This window comes from Danio aesculapii, chromosome 20, assembly GCF_903798145.1.
Source record: "Danio aesculapii chromosome 20, fDanAes4.1, whole genome shotgun sequence".
In the NCBI taxonomy this organism is placed as follows: domain Eukaryota; kingdom Metazoa; phylum Chordata; class Actinopteri; order Cypriniformes; family Danionidae; genus Danio; species Danio aesculapii.
The window spans coordinates 25,298,518-25,324,486 of NC_079454.1; the positions used below are offsets into that span (position 1 = coordinate 25,298,518).

Genomic DNA, 25,969 nt, shown 5'->3' on the forward strand with positions numbered 1-25,969 from the left:
TCTGCGTCTCATTTCGGAGTCTGCTACTGTCCACCAGAAGTCAAAATTCGGTCACGGGCACATGCCATGAGAGCCTTTTTGAATGAATGAATGAAATACGCTGGTTTCCAACAAAGCAACCCAGGGTGCTGAAATATAATTGGCTAAACTAGCAGTGGGCGGGTTAAAAGAATCAAAACAGAAAGCATTCTGGCACATACCTTGCATTCTCAAAGCAGAATATATGACTTTAGCATTGTTTTTCAAATAAACAAGAATGTTCACTTAGCATGTTTCCTTAATATCTTCAAACAAATGATGGTTTTATGCTTTAGAAGAGTCAAAAACATTACATACAGCACCTTTAATGTAGGTGCATAACTAGTGTGGAGGACAAACAATCCAATCCCCTTTATAGGACATATGCTATTAAAATAATTGCCAATGTTTAATACGGACAAAGAATCATTTTAAAGATATTTTGTCCTTTTAATCTATAATTAATTGTGTATTATGGTTGAGGTCGAGCTGCCCAAAATAATAACATGCAATCAAAGGGTATCACACAACATAAAGCAGCAAAGCTATTTCCCATAAGCTCGTTTTCTGCCATCCAGGGTGGGGAAGCCTTTATCTTGTCTGCCCTTTTTGAACAGATGAGCTAATTTCCTCTCATGCTGCCCTGGAGAGCCTTAATTGCTGCTCTTATTATTCTTAAATTACAGCGACTCGCGCTGGTATGTCTTTACGCTGCCTTCTCTGGTCTTCTGATAATACTGTTGTCAGTGCAGCAAATGAGGAGAGCTTCGTCTCCTCTGCTGTCAGCGCTAGTGGAGTAATAACATGGGATTTCTGCTCCTCCCCAAACAAACAAGATAACAACCTGCTCCTAATTGATGTTTCCTCCGACCCCCCTGACAGTAGAGTGCCCCTGAACGTGTTTGCTAAAATTGAAACCCATTACCGGTTGATTGCGGACGCATGCATTAAATTATAATGCTTTCATCCATCATCTAGACCAGGAACGTCCACTAATTCTGGTTTTAGGGAAATATTTGTATGAGTGATAGCGAAGACTAAAGAGGCCCGTGTGAAGTCAATTAATGAGAAATACAGGGAGAAGGGGGTGAAAAGAGTAACAGGAAATCAGTTATGACCTCAAAATCATCTGGGACAAACAAAAACAAAAACAACACGTCTCAAAGCCAATGACAGTACAAGCATGAAAAATGCTTTTGGAAAGGGAAGTATCCAAAACTTGCCTTCGAACACTTCTGGGGCCATCCAGGCAGCACTTCCCTTGTTGTTAGTCATGTGAGTCTGGATGTCACATGCTGTCCCGAAGTCACAGATCTTCAGGACAGTACCTCCAGCAACCAGTAGCAGACTAGTAGAAGGAAATACAGAAATAAACAAATACATAAACCGATGTCCCAGATGGAAAAAAAACACACATGGAACTCACTTTACATAGAATTTTGGCAGTACTTTGGCAAAAATGGTTTTAGATTATGCAATCATAGCAGATTGAATGTTTCTGTCCACAAGAATGGTACGTATACAACAGTGCAGGCATAAGGTCAATGATTTTTAATTTAAACACAATATATACACTACATTTAAAAGTAATACACATAAAAAATTTGGGGGTCTGAACATTCTTTTAAAGCTTACCAAGGATGAATTTACATAACTGAAAATACATTACTGAAATAAAATAAAAATATTAATACAGTGAAACTGCCTGTATTGTCTTAAAGTACAACCAATAATTACCAATAACTATTACTTATTGATCACACCAATACCGCTCATGTTTGAATAGAAAGTGTAAAAAGGCAGGTTAATTAAAATATTTCCTAACATTAAAATACTTTGACTTTTATCCTTCTTGAATGACTGTTAATTTCTTTGTAAATCAACAACAAAATACTGATCGCACCGCACAGATGCATCTGAGGTGTATGTCAGCAGTGCGAATGAGTGTGACATTTGACCATGCACCCTATACTGACACTGAGGAGGAAAATCTGCTGAAGAAATTCATTATTTTTCTTTTATGTGCACACATAAGTATTCTTACAGCTTCCTAATATTCAGATTAAACCACTGAAAAATATGGTCTGTTTTGAGGATGTTTTTTTTTTTTTATGGACTTCTTGAAATCAGTCCTTGCTTTATATGGAAGATCAGAGAGCTCTAGGACTAAAAAAAATAAATTTTAATTTGTGTTCTGTATATGAAAGAAGGTCTCATGGAGTATGGAATGACATGAGGGTGAGTAACTAACAACATAATTTTGTGAGTGAACTAACTGTTTTAAAGAGCCCATATTATACATGAAATAGGGTCATATTTAGGTTGTAAGGGTCTCCAACAACAGTCTAATATGCATGCAAGGTCATAAAACACTTTGATGGTCTTATAACCTGCATTTATTTTTACCTAATTATCCCAATGACTCCCATATGAATCGTTCAGCGATTCATTTGTTCCCAACCCCCTCCTCAGCGCGAAGCTAATCTGCGCTGATTGGACCGATGACAGCCTGCTGCGATTGGTCGACAGTGACAGCCTTCAGCACGAGACAGAGTAAAATGCCCAGCTGGTAATCAACTATATAAAAGTAGTCACAGTGCACACGCGCTTCATAGTGTAAGGCTTTTTTCACACACACACACACACACACAACCCTCCTCAGAAGAACTGGGGAGATCAACGCGAGTCTCTCTCTCTCCCTCTCCCTCTCTCTCTCTCACACACACACACAACGCTCCTCAGAAGAACTAGGGAAAGCGACGCGAGTCTCTCTCTCTCTCTCTCTCTCTCTCTCTCTCTCTCTCTCTCTCTCACACACACACACACACACACAACGCTCCTCAGAAAAACTAGGGAAAGCGACGCGAGTCTCTCTCTCTCTCTCACACACACACAACGCTCCTCAGAAGAACTAGGGAAAGCGACGCGAGTCTCTCTCTCTCTCTCTCTCTCTCTCTCTCTCTCTCTCTCTCTCTCACACACACACACACATACACACAACGCTCCTCAGAAGAACTAGGGAAAGTGACACGAGTGTCCTGTCTCCTAGCTTATGATCGATCGCGATAGCAACGACAAACGGCAGTGGAACGCGAGCTCACAAAAGCCTTTAACGTTAAATCCGTAAACAAAGCGGCACGCGTCGCGTTTTTAACGTGGCTTACATGTGATAAGAGAATATAAAGAGTAACCGCGTGTACTGTACCAGGTTAACAACTCATCTTTGGGTAGAGACTGTCAATATTATCCATCTGAGCACAGCGTGACTTCATTGGACCGGCGGCGTCTGTGTGTGTGTGTCTAGTGTTTTTTCTGTGTTAGTGGGCGGGGCCGCAGGTTTCAAATCTCCCTGGTTTGCGCGCGTAACTACTGGTGAGGCTTGTGTTTCGTGGCTGCGTCATCGCGAAACACCTAATGACTCGTTATCAAGGCGACTCGTTTGAAGCACTATGAGTCGACTCTTTTATAGATGAATCAATAGTTTTAAACACTGTACACTTACAGATTTAAGCCTTAGCTGGATATTTCACTTCACTTAGAGCTGTGGTACACACTACATGGAAGGGCATTTTCAAAAACCCATAATATGGGCTCTTTAAGACTAAAAAGTGAGTGAGGTGCGTCCTAATTCTTAATCTCTCCCACAAAATAATAAATCAAATAAAGGAAAAACAATGAACAAATGTAAATTGAATAACACTAACCAACAAAAAAAATACACTTCAGTTGGAAACTGTGGCAATATTTTGAGCAGACATGGAGGTCTACAGATGGCAGTTAACAAGCCACCAACTGTGTTTTAGTCCTATTAAACACAGTTTAAGCACTCATGAACTGTTCATGAGGGTTTGCTGCCAGCATTTGTGAACTGTAATATATCAAATGTTAGTAATAACCCAGTTCTTCCAGAGAACTTCATTCTAGGTGTCTGGGAGAGAAGCCAGCTGACCATTTCCATGGTGTGTTGCCAGGGCTTTTTACAAACAGAGCCTCATAAATAACCAGCCCTGGCCTGGACAACACCATATTCTGCCATGATGTAAATGATGCAGCGTGAGACTCTAGAACATACATCCTCTGACACCTGGACCCGACGCCATTTATGATCGATGGCGGTCTTAAATGATCCAGTAAAGTTTCCATCAACACGGTCAGAAAACACTCAGCACATGTGGAGTGAAAATAAATGGCTTGTTGACACCTGGTGCTAATCTCAGGTGATTCGATCACAAGTGGTCAAACAGGTTCACCCCGAAATAAAAATTCTGTCACCATTTACTTACTCTCATGCCATTCCAAACTCTTAAGACTTTCATTCATCTTTGGAACACAAAATACGTATTTTAAATCTGATTTCAGCCCTTTCGTTCAAACTCTATTTATCTGCTTTAAAGCATTCATAGAGACCTCAAGATATAAATCTTTATGACTCAACCAATTTAATATATAAATATTCTGAACAGACAAAACTACTTATTATTAACTACATTTGGCTTTTATTCTAAAATAAACATTGATCAAAAAGTTAAAAGCTCAACTATGCCAACATGATGTGCGAGAACAAACCTCATTGGTTACTGCAGAAGCTAAAAAAAAAAAAATGCTGCTTAAAGGACTGCTCACACCAAGTATGATACGTATAAAAATAATGCTAAAACATATTTTTATTTTAGTTTATAATTTCATTTTAGCATTACACCTTGGTAACCAGCAGGTGTTCTCTGTGAGCTACTAGCGCATCTGACCAGTGAATCCAGCTTGTGTAATCCAATCAAAAGTGAATTTTGTGATCGTAGTCAGTGTGGTCATGGAATAAAACATGCACAAATTATTTTCCCCAGCATTCCCAAAGGAATGAGATACTTTTATTCTTATGCTTCAATTTGCTTTTATTGATAACAGGGTATAACCAACCGTTCCAATAATGTCATTATTGTTAAATAATCTTTAAAAAGAGGGCTTGACATTAGGAAAAGTTTCGCCACAATATCACTAGCTTTAAATAAACACTTTTACTGGTATATTTCAATAGATACTGACTGGCTGCCAGATTCATCATTTATTAGCTGGGGATACTGATCCTAACAATATTGTTTTTCTACATATTTATCATTTTAGGTGTGATCTGAACTCTGCTGTTGTTTTATATTCAGAACGATTGTTAGAACAATCTTACTAAGCAAGCATGCTTAAGCTTAATGCTTTAAACACTTTAATTCAATGTTTATATGTGGTAAAAAATACAAAATTCATCTCTTTATCTCTAAAATCTCTTCAGAAAACTTAAACCAGTTGATTCATTTGGGTTTTTTATTTATTTATTTTCTCTTTAGGAATTTTTTGGAGCATCAAAGCAGTTGAGTGAATAATCTTTCAATGGAGTGAAAGAAATCTCTCAGTTTGATAAGTACTGTAGATCTTAATTTATCAGAACAAACAGCAGAAATCAGTCCAAGGCACTCGAAATATGTGGAAAAAATATATTAAAAAGCCTTTATTCACATGGCTAATCTTTAAAAACATGGAATTGGACTGACTTGTGCCTTGGCCTGATTTTTGCTGTTTCTTCTGATGAATCCCTTGCTCAAATTGCACCGACATGTTATCTGAGCTACCCCAGAGCACTTTTTGTTTGATTTTGGATATCTTAATTTATGTTTCAAGGCTAAACTAATTTCTCGCATATTTGAAACAACATGAGGCTGAGTAAATGATGACAGCATTTGCATTTTGGAGTGCAGCAATCCTTCAAAATACTCACATTTGAATTAAAATTAAAAATGGATAAGAAAGACTACATGACAAAGACTAACACAGGGGTGAGAATAGAAGGGATTTATCAGTGGTTTTCAGTGGGGTGGCAAAACAATGTTACGAGAGAGAAATGACTGAGCTGTGCATACTTGGGAGGTTTGAGGTCCCTGTGAATGAGAGCTTTTGGTTTCATGCCATGGAGATACGAGACCCCCTGAGAACACTGCAGGCACCAGCTCATGGCGTGAGATGCAGTGTAGTGAGGGAGAGGCTCTGCACCGTGCAGCACTGTCAACATAGAACACAGTTATAAACACAAGCACACATACAACATACTTGCTACATCCTCTACTCACTCATTGGTGGAACACATAATGTGTTTGGATGCTGACAAGAAATTTTTGTATGCATTACGGTGGTAAGGGATCAGTTTTGATCCCAGCAAACCAAGTATGGCAGCTAGAAATGGCCTTCACACAAACAGAAAAGTATTTAATAAGCCAAAAATTGATTATGCAAATGTTTAATTTTCCCCTTATAAAGGCAAGTTTAAAGTGATTAAAAAGGAGTTTATATTTGTAGTTTGAGTCTCTTTGCTTGTTGTACATTTAGTCCTGGTTAACTTAGCTTACATACTGTTATTTTAGGACAGAATCTAAAATTACAAAACTAAAATATGCCTTTTAATACTTCAATGTGGCATATAATTTTTTCGCAGAAACAGATGAAATTTAAAGATTCTTTGGTATGTAAATAGTTCAAGTATTTTTTTTTAAATAGAAAGATTTTAAAGCACTGTGAAAAGTCTTTACTAGGGACTCTCCGATCAATTGGAATAGGCTGATAATCACATTTCATGAGCTAAACTGAACTTAAACACTAAAAACTGAACTACACTGTTCCAATTTACTATGACCTTTTATGTGAAGCTGCTTTGACACAATCTACATTGTAAAAGCGCTATACAAATAAAGGTGAATTGAATTGAATGACTGAAATCTGGCCAATCTCATGGACCTATCGCATATGTTTGTTTAAGAGTTTACAAGCACAGGAAGACGCACAAGCACTCTAATATATTATATATATAGCCTTAGCCGAAGTAAAATGAATGAATTTTTTTCTGTAAAGCTGCTTCTGGCCATGACATGTTCACACCTAAATGGTTATAAGAGGTGCGTTTAAGGTATTATATGCAGCATCCATAATTTATTCTCTTAGTTAAAGCAAGATCTTCCCTTAAGGTTCATTCTTGGAGGAAACATGGGTAAAGTCTAGATCGGATACGCGGCCGGCCGGAAGTGCGATATGCACTTAATAAAACAGCTTTTTTTAATGATACTGTATAACAATAATTCATATTTTAACAGTACTGTGATGGTTAGGTTTAGGGTTGGGAGTAGGTGTTAAAAAATACAATTTATTTGGTAATTTAATAGATAACAAGCATAATACTCTGTACAACTGCTGTTTTTACATTACTGTGACGGTTGGGTTTAGGGGTGGGGTAGACGTTAATAAAATACAATAAATGGGAAATTTAATAAATAATATAAATAATTCTCGTTAACTTCCGGACGCAAACGTATCCGATCTAGCAACAACTGGAAAAATGTGCTTAATGCATTATAAAGCTAGAAGCATTAGAATAGGTACTCGGTATCGATCAATCACAATGACACGGAATCGGTACTTGGTATCGGCTGCAAAAATCCTGATCGGAGCATCCCTAGTCTTTACTGCCACTTTTGGTTAGTTGAATGTATCATTACCAAATGCATTCATTAAATCAATGCTACTTATTTATTTAATCTTTTCCCAAACTTTTTGGTTAAGTGTATTTATGCACATTCTAGAAAAGTATTAATCTATTTACAAATATAGAAAATTTTCATCCGACCTTCAGAATTAAATAACTCAGTCTGTGCACACTTTCAAATAACCTTGAATGTACTTTGAATAAAGCATTGCAAAGTACATCATTAAAAAAATGACTGACTCACCATTATACAATGAACCTCCTTCTGCATATTCCATCACTAGACATACCTGCAGAAAAGATTGTTTACCTTGTTACAAGAATGAAAAAAGGGATGGTTTATGGCAAACATTACTGCATCAAGATTCATGAGCAAATCCACTTGTAGAGACTTACAGGGTTATTGCAGGAACCATAAAGCTTTACAATATTGGGATGATCTACACGAGACAACTGGCGAAGCTGGAAAAGGAGAAATTAAATGCTTAATGTGATGTATATTACACTGACCGTCCGTTTAATTACAGTGAATGTGTGATTTGCTTCTGACTAAAGTAGCTAAAATCAACAAGGGAAGCAGGATGTGGCAATACCTCAACAATGAAAGCATTTTTTTCAGATTCACTCTCTATAGTCTTGATGGCCACATCTCTGCCTTTCCACTTGGCCTTGCAGACAACACCAAACGCCCCTCTGCCCACCACCTACAAAACACACATCACACATGGAGAAAAATCACAACAATTCACAACCTGACAGCAGTGCAGGGCAGTTCAAAACAAACCTAACACATCAAACTCAGAGCTAGAACAGTGTAATAGTATTGTTTCATAAAACGAACTGAAAACTTCAGTGAGCAGAACAAACTTCTAAATCTTTAAATGCAAAATCCATAAAAACATTACAAATAAGGTTAAAAATAGAGATTAGGTGTGCTGAGACACAATGTCATGCATCTCATACTGCATCCATTTAGGGACTGTTTGCAGGAGATTTCCACACTCCTGTCAGCACGACTATTAATTAAACAGAACGCAAATAAAGTCACTCACCTCTTCCACTTCTATATCCACATATTCGATCTCCTCAAACGGGTACATAGGCGGTGTTTCCAGCATATCGGCGGAGGGCATAGACATCGCTAGCTCGCTAGCCAGCTAATCATTAAAACACAAACAACAGACTATATAGTCTTAAAAATTCACAAACGAGTGGTTTCAGAATAAAAACGAGAACTGGAGCGCCTCTTCCGTCGACACGGACTTCATTACATAGATATAGGTGTGCGAGAAGTCACTTTAAAACTTGTTTAGCGGCTAACAAGCTAACCTGTCAATTCTAATCCGTTAGCCAAGGTGCTAAAAGGCTACCGTGCAGATTAAAGTATGCCAGGCATGCCAAACGACGAAAAACGTTTTCGTCCAGAAGGAAGTAGATCCTAGGGTCTCTGTCAAGTACACTTATGGGTGTCCCGTCAACATAAATGCGCCGGTTGTGAGTGTTAGCCCTAGGCCGCTCTCTGGCTCGCGCTGGTGCGGTCTCTGGATCTCCTGTCCGCGCAGCGCTCACTCCACACCGCCGCCGCTGCTTCGCACATCGGCCTCTATCTGCTGCGAAAATATCGCTCGATAACCCCGCTTTATGTGTCCAGGTGACCAGGACAGACCATCCGAGCCATGGGATGCGGGGCTAGAAGTTTCCAGCTCTCGCCTCCATGGGCTCGTTTATTTTTCGTGTTTTTTGCGGGGGTTGTTTAGGCTCCAGGAAGTGAGCGCTCTCTTGTATCGTGCCCCCTCTAGTCCATGCCAACTGAAATGTCTCCAAGACTGGAGTCAAGCAGGGCCTGCCACAATCATTCCCAGACGTTGTATCAAGAGTTCGAAGAAGATCTGGTCTATTTCATTGTGCTGATTGAGTAGCTTCTTTACTAAACCAGGTAAAACCATAATGTTGCACAAAGGCCTTTAAAAAAGAGAAAAAGACAACAACATTGACCAATTTTTTAAAATTTGATATTCAATCAATGGATTGCTGCAATGTTTCTTGAGTTAAAAAGGACAAAATATGGAGAAATAATATTCTGTCACCATTTAGCATAACTTTGCAAATAGAAATTAAACAATTATATATATATATATATATATATATATATATATATATATATATATATATATATATATATATATATATATATATATATATATTTTTTTTTTTTTTTAAAGCATGTTGTTCTTTTATATATATATATATATATATATATATATATATATATATATATATATATATATATATATATATATATATATATATATATATATATATATATAAAAGAACAACATGCTTTAAAAAAAATATATATAATTGTATGATCTCTTTTTATATTTAAAATGAATAAAAAATGGACAACAAAAATCCTTAACTAAATAGGTAAAAAGCTTTGAAGAATAGTGGCAAAATGCAAAGATTAAAAATATCAATATTTATTTTAGGTCTTTTAATATGTCATCAAACAATTCTTGTTCTAAACATGTCTGCCAAGATTTTTGGATATTTTCACAACAAATCTAATGAAAAGTAAAGTAATATCAAATAAAATAATATAAAGGTGGCTCGGGGGCACAGTGGGTAGCACTATCGCCTCACAGCAAGAAGGTCGCTGGTTTGAGCCTCAGCTGGGTCAGTTGGCATTTCTGTGTGGAGTATGCATGCATGTTCTCTCCGGTTTCCCCCACAAGTCCAACGACATGCACTATAGGTGAATTGGGTAAGCCAAATTGTCTGTAGTGTGTGTGTAAATGAGAGTGTATGGGTGTTTTACAGAGATGGGTTGCAGCTGGAAAGGCATCCGTTGCGTAAAACATATGCTGGATCAGTTGGCGGTTCATTTTGCCGTAGTGAAATAAAGGGACTAAGCTGAAAAGAAAATGAATGAATGAGTGAATGAAAATAATATGAAATAAAATAAAATGCTGTACTCCACCAATCTAAAGCTTTAAATATTTTTAAATGTAGAATTATTTTACAAAATTAATTTTTAGAAATATATACACGTCTAACATTTTATTCAGTGTCAAATGAACTCTCAAACTGATTTTCAGCTCCAATTAGGTCAAATATCTAAAAATAACTAAACGGGTATAGTTTTTAAAACAATAAAATCCAATTAATAATAAAAAATATTATATATTTTAAAGACATGGTATATTTTTGTTGACAACAATAGTAAACATTGTGAATCAGTGGTTGTTCTTCAACCTCTAAAAACAAAATACAGACCTATTTATTAAAAGGTGTGGGAAACTGTGAATAAGGCTTGGATTTAAATATCAACAGTATGGCGATTCCTTTATTTCTAATTTCAGCTTACTTCAACGAGTTCCTCATTGACTAGCTTTATTTAAAAATAATAATTATTTAATTTCTGTAAAAATGAACCAAATCAAAGAATTGTTATTGATGCTTCATACTGTATCTCAGGGAATTAAAATGTTTTTTTATGCAGGTGTCTAGTTAATTGTGGAAAATGTTATCACTTGTACTAACCCCGGTCTGAGAATCCTTTGTGATCCCCATCTATGTAAGTCTATTTGTACGATGTTGTGTCATCAAACCGATCAACAAATCAAATTTGCTGAGCAACCTGATCACATGCCCTCAACCAGCTAAATATAAGTGCAGAATTTCAGCCATCATTTGATGACAGCTGAAAATGATCCCTATTTATCATTGGAAAGAAACACTGCTGGAAAAACATAAACAACATTTGTTCATATGCAAACAAGGTTATTGAGATGAAGTAACCTTTTCAGCGGTGCGTTTTCCTCTCTGGGGACCCACTGACATCATTTCCACTGTGACTTCCATGCAGTGAGTAATGGTGCAGGTCTGTCTCTTTTTATTTTATTTGGATAGGAAGTGGGCGAGACAAGGCCTGGTCAGACTTTATATCCCGGTGAATATTTTATTGATTTTAGATTATCTGCTTAAAAAAAGATGAAACAGTTCCTTATAATTGCTTGTAGGGTTTTTCAGCTAAATTTAAATAATACAAATAAATAAATTAGTAAAAATTAAATATAAGCAATAACAAAGCACAACACAATTAAATATGTAGAATTTTTTTTTTATTGAAGCATTAAACTTCTGACTTTTCTGTTTCTTTTAAGCAATTCTGAATATTGGGGGTTTGACTCAAAAATCCCAGTTGACTCAACAAATCCTTGTCTCCCCTAATTAATAACCTTCACATCTTTTAAGGCATTTCCCTCTGGATGTTTTAAGAGGGATACAGAACGTAGCCAAATTAATAAATGAAAACTTCTCATAAATAGTAAAAAAAAAAAAAAAATGTAATTACTAAAAGGTTTATTTTGAATATTAAATTTTTGGAATTTTTTCAAAGATAAAAAGGCTTTTTTAGCATTAAAACCGTAATACAATTACATTAGAATATCTTTTTAAAAATTGTTCATGAGCAAAGACTACACTTTTAACAATTTCCTGTCGAATCTACAGTAACTTACTGGCAGCAGTTCGCCAGTAACTCACTGTAAATCAATTAGAGCAAAAACACTGTATTTACATTTACAGCACCATTTATCTTGCTGTATATGCAGTTGTATGTATGTATACCTTTACTGTAAGAAATACAGTAATTTTCACAATGCAACTTAAAAAATAAAGTAACATACTGCATATCTGTCCTAAAAGACTAAACTGTTAAATACAGTTCATATTACAATTAAATACTGTTTAATTCACAAAAATCTTTAACAGTGTATCATAACATAAAAATCCTCTTATGACATATTTTAGTATCACAGTGATCTTCCTTTTTTATATGTTGCTACTAGCCTTCAAGCCAATACGTTACCCATTTGTCAGCAACAAATTTGTAATTTTAGTGTTTAATATTTGATACATTAAAAAATAAAAATAAAAAATCACAGCTTGGTATAAATGTTACATTTTCACATAATATATCGGCTGACATTCTTTATATGCATATTATAGTACAGTCAGTGGTGTACAGTAACAAATTACAAATTCTTAAATTACTGTTATGGAGTAATTTTTCTCTGGAATTGAATTTTACCAAGTAGTTTTAAAAATGTGTTCTTTTACTTTCCCTTGAGTACATTTTTAGTGCCGTATCGGTACTTTTACTCCACTATTTCCTTCAACCTGCAGTCACTACTTCATTTTTTTTTGTCTATGGGGATTAGCTAAAGTAGAAAAAAAAAAAAAAACAGTCCTGCGATTCCAGTCCAATAAAATACAATTAATTTTGCATCATAATGAACAACTTCAAGACATGTTTGGAAAGTGCCCAAGAACATGTTCAAAATCTTTACATGCAGTCACCATGAGACTGTTTAGACCACGTCACTGATCATTATGAAGGGTGTCTACTGTATGATGACTGAAATCGTTAAATGGCCTTAAACAGTAACTAAATGCACTACAGAATGTTACGTTTTCATACACACATAAATTGCTTGTAAATGCATCAATCTTTCACATTGAAACACTCATAACCCATGAGTCATTAAAACACAAACAACAGACTATATAGTCTTATGATACTTTTAAAAGAGATACTTTTTACTCATGCTTTGAGTAATATTTACAACAGATACGTTTACTCTACTTGTACTTCTTTTTCTAATGGTTTACTTTTACTTGTGTAGGATTTTCAGTACTCTTTCCACCACTGAGTACAGCACCAGTCAAAAGAGCATACCTAATCATGCTTCCAAACACAATGTACAATACAAAAGACAGTATACATAAACATAATAGCTGTACAAACACAAGTTCACTAATAGAACATTATTTCACCCATATTTTGACATTTTACAGTATCTTCTCAAATGTTTCAAATAATAAAATCCAGCCTCTAGCAGTTAATATGCTTTTTGTATTATATATTTTATTTGATGCAGACACTAAAACAGGACACAGTCTCTACCTGCCTTTAGTAATGTACTAAATAATGATAAATAAACACATTTACATTAAATAAATAAATAAAATTACTTAAATAAGTATTGAATTAAACTCTGCTGACATCCAATGAAAAAGAAAAAGATACAGTTCCGATATTTACTCATATCCAGTGCCTATAGAAAATCATTGTACCTTGTGAAAATCTATTCATTTACTCGCATTACACCCTGCTTTTTCAGGATAAAGTTGTTAAAAGCACAGGTTAGGAGAAGGCTAAAATCATTTCAAAGGCTGGAACGGTTATTTGGAATGTGATTTGACAGCATTTCAGACTGTATGACAAATAAAGTAATTATTTCAAAGCGGTGCAATGATTATCTATAGGCACTGTACAGTAGTCAACATTTGAAGAGGATCAAAAAAGTTTTTCAAAATTGTCCTAAGACAAGAAAAGGTGTTGCTGAATAGTTTTTGGACAAATTTGATGAACAATTTTGATCCACTGGGATTGTCATCCCAGTCTCCCTAACTAATAATATTGCTTATGGAAATCTCTACAACAAGACAGAACTTGTTTACAAAAATCAATAAAGCAACACTCCTCCATAAATATCCAAGACAGAGTTTTCGGTACGTTATAATGAATGCAATCAATTCTTTTAAACATAATGCCATTATGATGATGCAGTGATAGTAATTAAGCTGAACGGATATATTGAATTGTGGCCACGCAGGTACCATTTATATCCCCGTGTAATAATTAGGCTTAATGATAAAGCCAAATGGCTCATTAAAATGCTCCTCCACGTTCGTCTCAGACAAACTACAAGGGTAGGCATATGGTGTGGGATCTGCGCTCTGAACAGATGATATTTGCTTACCTTGTGTTGCTAGGTTGTCTTCATCCAGCATTGCCCCTCAGACACACAACATTGCCCTCATCTGCTTGATATTTTGTAAGGCATCATTCTGTCTAACAAGAACCATAGTGAGAGTTCATCTGCGCTCTTTGCCATCAACAAAGCAAATAAATTGAAGCTTTATTAGGCACAATACTAACTCTATATGTGATTTCTTTGAAGGTCTCATGGAAGGCGATGCTGTTTACTTTGTAGTGGAACCACATGGTGGCACTGGTGTTCTTTGAGGGTGGCATGCCCAAGAAGAAGCGCTCCATTACCTTCACTATGATAAAGTGCAGAAGCAGCCGCAGAACACATCGTAGGTACATATGCATTGCTGTGATACAATTAGAATAAATTCATTAATTTTCTTCTGCCCGTATCAGCACTCTGTTGAAGTGGAAATAATCTTTTGCCTCTAATAAGTTGATTGATTGCGTAATGTTCCTGCAGCTGACAAACATTTGTCTTTCGTTTATGGCTTTTTAGATGCCGTAAGCTCTTAAGCTTGGCATTATGAATATCCATGTCCCAAATAAGACAAACAATGTTTAATTGGAGTAGGATGAGTGTGTATGTGTGTGGGGTGCGAGAAAAGGCCGTTCTTTGTAAATATTCATGCAGATCATTTTTGTGCGAGTAGAACAATTCCCTCTGCTGCAGCAAGACAAGCAAAACACAGTGAGAGAGAGTGTGAGCATCAGGGGACTGTGTGCAGTCATTTTGTTAAGGAATTTTAACTCTATCTAAATGCTCCATTCATTTGCTCTGGATTTGTGTGACGCTTAAAATAAATCAGCTGAAGAATAAACCCAACAAGCTGATTAGTCCTAGTCTACTGCTGCTGCTGTAACAGTGAGCACGTACATAAAAGAGCCCTGTGAGCAATGGCTACACTCACTGAGTGCCGCTGCTGCATTTTATGTTTTATACAGCATGAGCCTGGAGCAAAATAAACACATTGTATCTGTAGTGGAGATTGACATCATGCACAGAGGAGCCTTTTTTCCCCAGAAATGTTATATATACAAATGTTATCATCTTTAACAAACACTTTTTTTTGTGTGTGGTGAATTTTGTAAACTTCCTAAAATAGATGAGGGTAATTCACATTTAAATAACATTCATAATGTTGCTGATTTAGCCCAATAAGTGCACCGACATATGTACTTCCTTCGTCAGCTGAGAAAGTTCAACCTTCCAAAGGAGCTGCTGAAACAGTTCTACACTTCCATCATTGAATCAGTCCTCTACACTTCAGTTACTGTCTGGTTTAGCTCAGCTACCAAATCTGACCTCCAAATAAATCCGTAAAATTTACGGTAAAAGAACGGCAGCTGTGTTTGCCAGTATTTTATTGTTAAAAATACAGTACAAATCGCAAAAGTAATTTCTCATTTTTACAGTAATCTACCGCATTTCATTTATTTATAGATGTAACATGTTTGTATTTTGAACTGCCAACATGTACACATTGTTACACAGTTTGACTTATTATCACAGCCATTTGCTGGTAGTGATGAGGAGTAAGTTACATAATGAACCAATGCACATCACAAACAACTTTTCCCACAAGTAGAAAACTGTATCATTGTATAGAAGGTGCTCAGTGTCATTCACACAGCTACTAAACACCAGTATGGTAACACGCATAAAATTAAAGTCATGAAATAAACATTGTTTATCAACATTAGATGTAACATAAACCTCTAATGTACATAACTGATGGGGAAACAACTAAAAAGATCCATAGTAATGTCAACAAAAAGCATAAAAAGTGATGTGCCATGCAGGGAATTATGGGTAAGTCAATTTACGTTTTTTCGCCATATATGTTAAGGAAACATACTGTTAACCAGGTTACCGATTTTTGCTGTAGCATTTTTACAGCTTTTTACCGTTGAAATCACTGCCATTTTTCACAGTACGTCGAATAGTTTGGACTTCTGAGCGAATCATTGGTACAACCCTCCCTACTCCCCAAGAACTGCACGTATTCAGGGACACCAGAAGGGCTGCCAAAAACACTCTGGACCCCTCACACCCAGCACACTGCCTCATTGAACTTTTACCTAGTGGTCGATGCTACAGAGCACTGTGCACCTGAACAACCAGAAAGAGTTTCTTCTCTCAGGCAATTCATCTCATGAACACTTGATAATAGTAATTGTAAAACAAATATCACTCATATATTGTTACACACAAATATTGTTATACACTTTCAATACACATATACACTTATTTAACAACATACTTTACAATTTGCACATAACAGCTGCACATATAACGTTGTATGTAGTAATATACCTTTACATACACTTGTCAATTTGTATATTTGCATTCACTACTTACTTGTATTTTTAAAAAATATTAACTGTTTATTGTCCTGTCTCTGTAATTCTGTTGCACTGTAGAAGCTCTGTCCTCGTATGTGTGAACATACCTGGCAATAAAGCTCTTTCTGATTCTGATATGGTGTCCTGAATTCAAATCCCAGCTTATGGACCTTTCCTGATCCTACCCCCATCTCTCTCCCACTTCAATGGAGTTAACTTGTTAACAAAGGTTTGGCGGCGGGACCATGCCTTACTTTGCCCTCTTAACCAATCACCTACTCCCTAAAACTTATTTAAGGCAGACCAGCATCTAGCACTGTTCAACTCATTCTCTCGAAGCCACCCTCCTTCTATTTTCTTGCTTCCCATTAACAATCCTTATAACCCTCTCTTCCCTCCTAGGTTGAATCAAGGGTCCAATTCCTCTACCAAAATATTACAGAGATGGAACCCCTACTCTGGGTTATTGGGCATCATTGTAGGATGCCCGTTCAACCTACCTAGCTTTTCACTGTTTATCCTCTTACACCCCCCCCCCCCCCCCCCCCCCCCCCCCGTTCCCTTACCATCCCTACATGCCTACAATAAAGTGTAGCTCAAAGTGGGGCATGGACCATGCTGGTGAACTTAAATAAATAAAGGCAAAATGCCAAAAATAAGTCTTAAAAAAAAACTTAACTACACTCTTTTTTGACTTTAGAATGACAATATTGAGAGCACTTTTTGGCAATAATTCATTCAGTCATTTTCTTTTCAGCTTAGTCCCTTTATTCATTAAGGATCGCCACAGCGGAATGAACCGCCAACCTATCCAGCATATGTTTTACGCAACGGATGCCCTTCCATGCTGCAACCCAGTACAGGGAAACATCCATACACAGTCATTTATACTCATACACTATTCAATTCACCTTTACCCATGTCTTTAGATTGTAGAGGAAACTGGAGCACCAGGAGGAAACGGCGAGAACATGCAAACTCCACGCAGAAATGGCAACTGACCTAGCCGGGGCTCAAACCAGCGACCTTCTTGCTGTGAGGCGATCATGCTACCCACTGTGCCACCATGTCACCACTTTTGGGAATCAAAAAAAAAAAAAAGTATTCAGACCAAACTAAATTAGTATTATGTCTCATGCCTTCAGAAAATACATTGAGGTCTCATGATGCCAACTGATTGAAGAAACTAATCATTACTTACAGCATTATTAATTTTAACCCACATTATCAGCATACGGTCCTGAGCATGTCTGTGACAATCTTAAGTGAATCAGATGTAATGATGAGACTGGAAGTTTATGATTCAGACGCTCATGAATGCACAATTTCAGAATTCACAATTGTTTTCTTAAAAATGTTGAGTTTTGCACACAGACTGATCATTATCTGGAGGAACATCTAGTTTTCTTTTGTCTGCATTTTTTTGACTGCTACCAATGTTCCGGCAACCAGTAACTCACATTTTAATGATTTATTTTTCAAAGATTCATTCATAAAGAATTACCCTTTTAATTCCTGACTAAATTACTGTATATAAACAGACTGCTTGGGTGAATGATTCAATTCTACACTCATAAAGGTACTCTTTTTTTTGTTCCTGAATAAATCAGTGATTTGAAATTACGCATTTACAAACATACAAAGACATTTAAACTAGTCAAGTAGTCTCAAAGGAATTCAACCCAGTAAACATGCACATTTTTTGTAGGTCTCTAAGGTCAGCCATTTTCAAGGTGACTCTAACTCTGAATAAACTCATTGTGATTTTAAAATAGGGACTGTAGTAGCTTCAAATAAATAGAGGTGTGGCTCAGGGACAACTAAGCTGTCTTGCTTTTGCAGCAGAACACGTTTTAACTGTTTTTATCTACATGAACTTGGATGAACCTGTTCAGTGGCTTGTCAATAATAATCAGTATTTTTGATCTCTAATGAATTAATGGTTATGAATGTATCAAATAAATATAAGATTTAGTTTCTCACTCAAAAATGCAATCAGATTTTATTTGTTTCTGACCAAATCAGTGCTTTTTTTAACAGAAAGTTTGACTGAAGTTATTCAATGTCTAAATATATTTGTTCATTCCCTGATGTATTCATGAATGATGATTGCTAAGTTAGTTGTCTTTTTGAACAAATCAGTTGAAAGAATGATTCAGCATATAAAGACAGTCACTTCTACTCTTGTAGTAAATAAAAGATTGTACGCTTTTATTTTGTGAAAGAGCATTTTTACGGTGTGAGCCGAACAAAGATATATCACACAGCTCATGATATTGCTGTTTCACATTGAACGTGGTTATCTGAATGCTCATAACAGCATTTGAATAAATGGCCTGTCCTCCCTCAGCGAAGCATAATTCAGGCTCAGCGTCCCTGCAGGGTGTTGGGTGACAGAGTTACTGCAGCTGCTCTCAGCTGGAGCCGGGCTGCGCAGCCAAACAGACCCACTGCTGAGAACGGGGACCAGCTGAGACTGACCTTTCCCAATTCTTCCACCCGAGATAGGGGACACTCCGCTTGATAAGTAGTGCCAAGCGAGAAGGGGGGTCATCAGGGGCCAAAAAATTACCGCAGTACCACAACACCTCACTCACGGCAGGCAGATCGTAGCGATAACAGCTCTATTGTCTCGCTCCTGTGATAATTTGTCAATCAAAGTTTAAACCAGCACAAGGAATGACCTTTTCTGTCAGTTACGGCTTCTGCATTGCCACTTCAGAGCCAGGCCTTTCTATCAAAGGCGTCAGATGTTATTAATCTTTAAAAGATTTATATAAGTAGATGAGCGCATTATCCTCAAGTGCCCTAGTTTATGACTAACTGAAACCTTTTTATCTGAAAGAATGGAGCGAGTCGCACTTCTTATCTGATGCAATGTTGTCATGTAAATTTCACAGAGGTCCGTGCTAAAAAAGAAACATTAAGGGCCAACATATTTTCTCTCAGGAAATAAGTGATGTGAAATTGGCTAAAGTGTAATTGCATTTATCTTAATAATGTTTATCTTAAAAAAACAACCATCTTGCGAACCAAATCAACCCTTTTTATGAATAATTTTTCATCAGCATTTATAGCCAAAGGCGAGACATTTGCATCTGAGAAGCAAGGTATGAGTCCTGCAACCGTATCTCATAATGATGCAATGGAAAAGTGCAAAAATAAACAAAATAATAACAATGATCTCATGAGAGGACGGATAAAGAAGAACGCTGCGCACCAAAGGAGCTGTATTTGTCTGGTAATGAGCTCTAGGGGCCAGAGCCTTACCATTATCAGCGGTGGTACAGAAAGAGGCCTGCTGAATATCTGTGAGTCACGGTGCTCTGTTCTTTATGACACACTTTGCTTATTTTTTTTTCTCTTAGTTTCACTCCATTTGTTATGCAGTGCCTACATCTTATTTCAAAGACGATCAATCATTTTAAAAAGTGATTTATGCCATGTGGATGGTGTCCAGAGCAGTAGATTAGCTCTTTAAAGTAGTCTCCGAGGGATTCAGCCCAGTAAACACTCGCTTTTTTTGGGACCCCGAGGTCAGCCATTTTCTTTTTTTCAGGGTCAGTCTGACTCTGAATAAATGACTCTTTGTGATTGTAACGTAAGGGCTGCAGTAGCTTTGAATAAAGAGATTTGTGGCTTGGGCACTTAACTAAGCTGTCTTGCTTTTGGAGCAGAACACACATTTCAGCTGTTTTTATCCATACAATAAAAGTCCAAGGGGGCCAAAATACTCCAAAAAAGAACATCATGGTTGCTTTATGAGCTAAAGTCACATGGCACATAAGAAGCTGAGTGCAACAGTCTGGATCTGGCAGCAAAAATACCTTTAATTTGCAACCTTTTCTTATTATATTAGCATGCATTCACTTGGCGGTATGGTGGCTCAATGGTTAGCACTGTTGTCTCACCAAAAGAAGGTTGATGGTTCGAGTCCTGGCTGAGCCAGTTGGAATTTCTGTGTGGAGTTTGCATGTTCTCCTCGTGTTGGTGTGAGTTTCCTCTGTGTGCTCCGGTTTCCCCCACAGTCCAAAGATATGTGCTATAGGTGAACTGGTTGAACTAAATTGGCCGTGGTGTATGAGTGTGTGTGTGAATGCGAGAGTGTATGGGTGTTTCCTAGTACTGGATTGTGTCTAAAAGGGTATCCACTGCTTAAAACATATGTCGGAATAGTTGGCAGTTTATTCTACTGTAGCGACCTCTGATAAATCAGGGAGTAAACTGAAGGAAAGTAAATTAATAAATGCATGCACTTAGTAAAATATTTAGAAAGCCGATGTAGAGAAGAAGTCTTAAAAACAGTGTTTATAATTTTGTTTTTATTTATTTATTTGTATTTATGTTATAAAAAATATTAACATACAGTATTTCATAGAAAAATAATATATTATTTTAAACAAATAATTATAAAATTATTTGTCCTCATATTTACTTTTCTTACAGTATTATTAGCAAGAATGTGTCACAGATCTGATTTCTTTTAAATATAAAAATAAACATAAAAAAAAAACAATTACATTTTTTGAGTTTAAGTTGGTATTGCTTAAATTATATCCTAAAAATGTTTAAAACAAAAATAAAAAGGGATCATCTATGCAGTGGAATTTTTAGTTAATAGCACTTTACTATTGATTATGGGAAAACAAAATCTGTGGATTCTAGTTCTTCTCCTTATTTATCCCATTAAGTACAGTCTCCTTTCAGACTTTAATTTCAAATCAAAGATAATGTAATGGTTTACCTTGTTACATATTGGCTTATATCTTGTGAATTTATCTCCTAAACAATTCTTTAATACTATTATTTTTTAATCCTATGGGGAAAACACTTCTGTTACCAAGGTCACTTGAAAAAATGTAATGGTCACCATTTTTGATTTAGCATTCATATACAAGAGTTTGAATGAATATGAGTGAATAACTCTGCTCTTTATTATACAAAAGAGATCCAGTGGTTTCAGAATAGCTGGATTAAACCTTTTGAGTTGTGAATTTATTTATACAGTAATGAATTCCTTTATAGAGCGTTAAAAAAAAACAAGACAGACAAAACCATCTTAGCTTGTACACTACTTGACAAAAGTCTTGTTGCCAATCCAAGTTTTAGGTACAGCAAATAATAACTTGACTTGACTAGTTGATCATTTGGTATCAGAAGTGGCTTATATGAAAGGCAAAGACCTCAATTACGCTTATTTTACCATATAAAATATGATCATGTCTTTTCAATTATTTAATTAGGAAAGTAAGGTCTGACTTTGCTTATACGAAAGTCTTGTTACTTAACAGAAATAATGTACAGTATAGAATATAAAGTAATGATGCAGTGTAAAAAGAATTAATATTGTGTATGACTCCCATGAGATTGGAGGACTGCATCCATACATCTCTGCAATGACTCAAATAACTTATTAATAAAGTCATTGGCAAAGACAGCGTTCTTGCAGGACTCCCAGAGTTCGTCAAGATTCTTTGGATTCATCTTTAATGCCTCCTTCTTCATCTTATCCCAGATATGCTCAATAATGTTCATTGCTGGTGACTGGGCTGGCCAATCCTGGAGCACCTTGACCTTCTTTGCTTTCAGGAACTTTGATTCAGAAACTTTGGGCTGAAGTATGAGATGTAGCGCTATCCTGCTGGAGAATTGGCACTCTCCTGTGGTTTGTAATGTAATGGGCAGCACAAATGTCTTGACACCTCAGGCTGTTGATGTTGCCATCCACTCTGCAGAGCCCTCACATGCCTCCATACTGAATGTAACCCCAAACCATGATTTTTCCTTCACCAAACTTGACTGATATGTCCTTGCGGGTTCCAATAGGTCTTCTGCAGTATTTGTGATGATTGGGATGCAGTTCAACAGATGATTCATCGTAAAAATCTAGCTTCTGCCATTTTTCCAAATGATCAACTAGAAGTCGTTATTGTAATGTAGTATATAGAATGGCATGAGGGTGCGTCAACAATGAAATAGCTCTCATTACTCTCTGAACTATCCCTTTAAATACTTGCCATACACTAACTAAACCCACCCAAGACATCTTGCAAAAGTTTTTCAGCCCAGATCAGCCTCCATATGGTTTGTGCCAGTCTGAAAGTTATCGATGTGAAGAAATGGAAGACAAAAATCCGAGCACTAATGTGCCACTTTCTGCCTTTCTCCGTGACATTCTTTCTCCCTCATTATGCTGTCAGTCAAACCCAGGCTGCGCATCGGCCTCAGAGTGGCCTGAAATGCGTCCTTCTGCCAAGGCCTCAGATTTTGTGGTCACTGGCACTTTATTCAGGCATAGGCCCATTTCTGTGATGAGAAGAGAGCCGCATTGGTAATGAGGGTAAGAGCACTCGCCGGAGAGAAGCTGCAATAAAAAGCAGTGTGGAGAGAAGTGGAGGAGAGTCGTGTCTGGCTTCTCTGGATAAAGCGGTGAATGTCTGCATCTGCTGCCGAACCCCCTGCTATGAGGGAAAGAGCTCTTTCATACTCTGCTCCAGACAGACAGGGATCAAGGACATTCTTGTTATTTGTGATTATTCCTCCCGCTATCTGCTCTCCTGCTTTCTGTGGAGGAATGGGGTGATAAAAAAAAGGCTGGCGACTCAAAGGTGGTTTTTAGAGGAGGCTTCTGTGCGGCTGGATATGGCTGAAGACATCAGGCGAGGAGAACAGCTCATTTCTCTTCAATGCCACTGGGTCAGGTGTGCAGGAAACTGGGGGATTTGGCAGGATTATGGCCACCCTGTTAGCTCTCGGTCCTTATAGCTGACCACTGAGTTTAATGTATTGGAGGTAAAGCCAGGCCTTTGGTGATTGGGTGTCAACAATGGGAATCAGACTGCTTTCTGTTGGTCAAGACGGAGTTTGAAAGTCATAAATGTGATGTAAAGGGTCTTATACTGTATATGACTTCTATGGTTTTCGGGAGGTGAGCACGTGAGTGTAATAATGAAGGTGTTTTCGACCTTCTTAGGGGAAAGAACAGTTTAATGGAGAGTCTTTTACAAGATACTTATCATATATACAGTTGAAGTCAGAATTATTAGCCCTCCTAAATTATTAGCCACCCTGTTAATTTTTTCCCCCAATTTCTGTTTAAAAGAGAGTTTTTCAACACATTTCTTATCATAATAGTTTTAATAACTCATTTCTAATAACATTTCTTTTATCTTTGCCATGATGACGGTACATAATATTTTACTAGATATTTTTCAAGACACTTCTATACAGCTTAAAGTGACATTTAAAGGCTTAACTAGGTTAATTAGGTTAACAAGCAGGTTAGGGTATTTAGGCAAGTTATTGTATATCGATAGTTTATTCTGTAGACTATCGAAAAAAAAATATATAGCTTAAAGCGGCTAATAATATCGAACTTAAAATAGTTTTTAAAAAATTAAAAACTGCTTTTTATTCTAGCTGAAATAAAACAAATGTATATATACATTATAGGCATTTTATTTGATGTCCAATTTAAAATGATAGAAAATTCATTCATTCATTTTCTTTTCAGCTTGGTGCCTTTATTAATCTGGGGTCACCACAGTGGAATGAACTGCCAACCTATCCAGCATATGTTTTACGCAGCGGATGCCCTTAGTATAAAAAAAGCAACCTAGGCTCATTCTGAAAACGTACTGCTACATACATTTCTGGAGAAAGCCAAATATGTCCCAGGAGCTACGTTTTTTTTTTTTTTTTTTTGCAGTTTTTGTTTTCGTGAATCTACATGAGGCCGCTGTGTATGCTATTTCAGATCTCAAATTTCTCTTGCGAGTGCCATTCGCGCCTGCTGTTCTTGAGTAAATTCACTAGAAGCTGCTGTCGATTGACTGAATCACTGACTGACTGATCTGTCAACTGACCCACCCTCCTCCTTCCCTAAACCCAACTGACAGTTTTAAAAAGCAATCCAGACAAGAAAAGCCCTCGCCTGATTTTCACCACATTTTCTGATTTTACCACATTCGCAACCTGTTATATACTTGATTATTTAATTTTTTGGCTTTTGTTTTTGTCTTTCCTGTTTTCTGGAACATTTCTTCGCCGAACTTAAATGGCATTGTCATGGTCAACTCCACTCTGTGTTTCAAGTGTGCCAACGTACATGGCGAGCTAACAGGACAAACTGGTAACAGACGGAAAGACGTCCATATGGAGGTAAGCAGTCAGCTGGTAAGCGCGAAAAGGAATGGACAAAAATTTCCCCATTGAAACTCGAATACTCCACATATGCATAAAGCTCATTATTTTATTACAATTTCATTAGTTCTATCTATCTATCTATCTATCTATCTATCTATCTATCTATCTATCTATCTATCTATCTATCTATCTATCTATCTATCTATCTATCTGTCTGTCTGTCTGTCTGTCTGTCTGTCTGTCTGTCTGTCTGTCTGTCTGTCTGTCTGTCTGTCTGTCTGTCAATCTAATTGACCTATTTTTTTGCAATTTAGCATAATAATTCTTGTTTTGAAAAAAGTGGTATTTTTTCTTATAAATAAATAAATAAATAAATAATCAAAATTAGGATTAGGGATCTTTCTTCATCATCAAGTTTGATAAGACTGCATTCAAGACTTTAAACTTAGGCAACTAATATTTTTTTGTGTAAAATATCATATAAACAGCAGTGGGATTTTCTAAATAAGCTTTTAATTTGATAACATCTTTCAAATGAATAGACAAGGACTAAAACAGAGATCTGTCTGTGAAAGTTTTTTTATAGCTTTACTTACCTTTACTCACCCTCAAGAGTTTCAGTCTTCTGTTGAACATAAGATATTTTGAAGAATGCTGCATTTATTTTTCTGGTTATCAGCGGTGTTCAAAATATTTCATTTTGTGTTCAACAGAAATAAGAAACACATAAAGGCTTGGAAGCACTTGGGAGCAAGTACACTTTATTTTTGGATGACCTGTACATTTAAATTGACACAACCAGGGATAAACTGATCAAAACTGACTGACAGGTAAACATTAATAATGTTACAGCAAATTAAGATTTTAAATAGTTAAAAAAATGTATTCAAAGTATTTGAAATAAATTTTATTTCCACAAAAAGCAGCACAACTGTGTTCAACATTGAAAATAATAAGAAATTTTGCAGCTCAAAATATCACTAGTAGCAGAGGCTATTACAGCTACCAACAGGAAATCACGTCATATCCATAGACTGTAAAAGATATGGACATAACATCCGTGGCATTACCCATAGGTTTCTGAAGAACGCAAAAGAAGCTACAAG

At 36.6% G+C, this 25,969-nt stretch overlaps 1 protein-coding gene across 4 annotated transcripts in view; it reads right to left on the reverse strand.

The window, feature by feature from the left end:
* Nucleotides 1–9,342, reverse strand: part of map3k7 (mitogen-activated protein kinase kinase kinase 7) — a 30,077-nt gene extending 20,735 nt beyond the window's left edge. For 2 of the 4 annotated variants that reach the window (XM_056480895.1, XM_056480898.1), the window contains exons 1-6: nt 8,584–9,342; nt 8,125–8,235; nt 7,928–7,993; nt 7,776–7,821; nt 5,922–6,060; nt 1,242–1,366 (exon numbers count right to left, since the gene is read on the reverse strand). In XM_056480895.1, the coding sequence (XP_056336870.1) occupies nt 1,242–1,366; nt 5,922–6,060; nt 7,776–7,821; nt 7,928–7,993; nt 8,125–8,235; nt 8,584–8,670 (574 nt within the window). In that variant the 5' untranslated portion in view covers nt 8,671–9,342. The remainder of the gene's footprint in view (nt 1–1,241; nt 1,367–5,921; nt 6,061–7,775; nt 7,822–7,927; nt 7,994–8,124; nt 8,236–8,583) is intronic. The other 2 variants (XM_056480896.1, XM_056480897.1) reach the window with 2 other exon arrangements.
* Between the last annotated feature and the right edge of the window lie 16,627 nt (nt 9,343–25,969).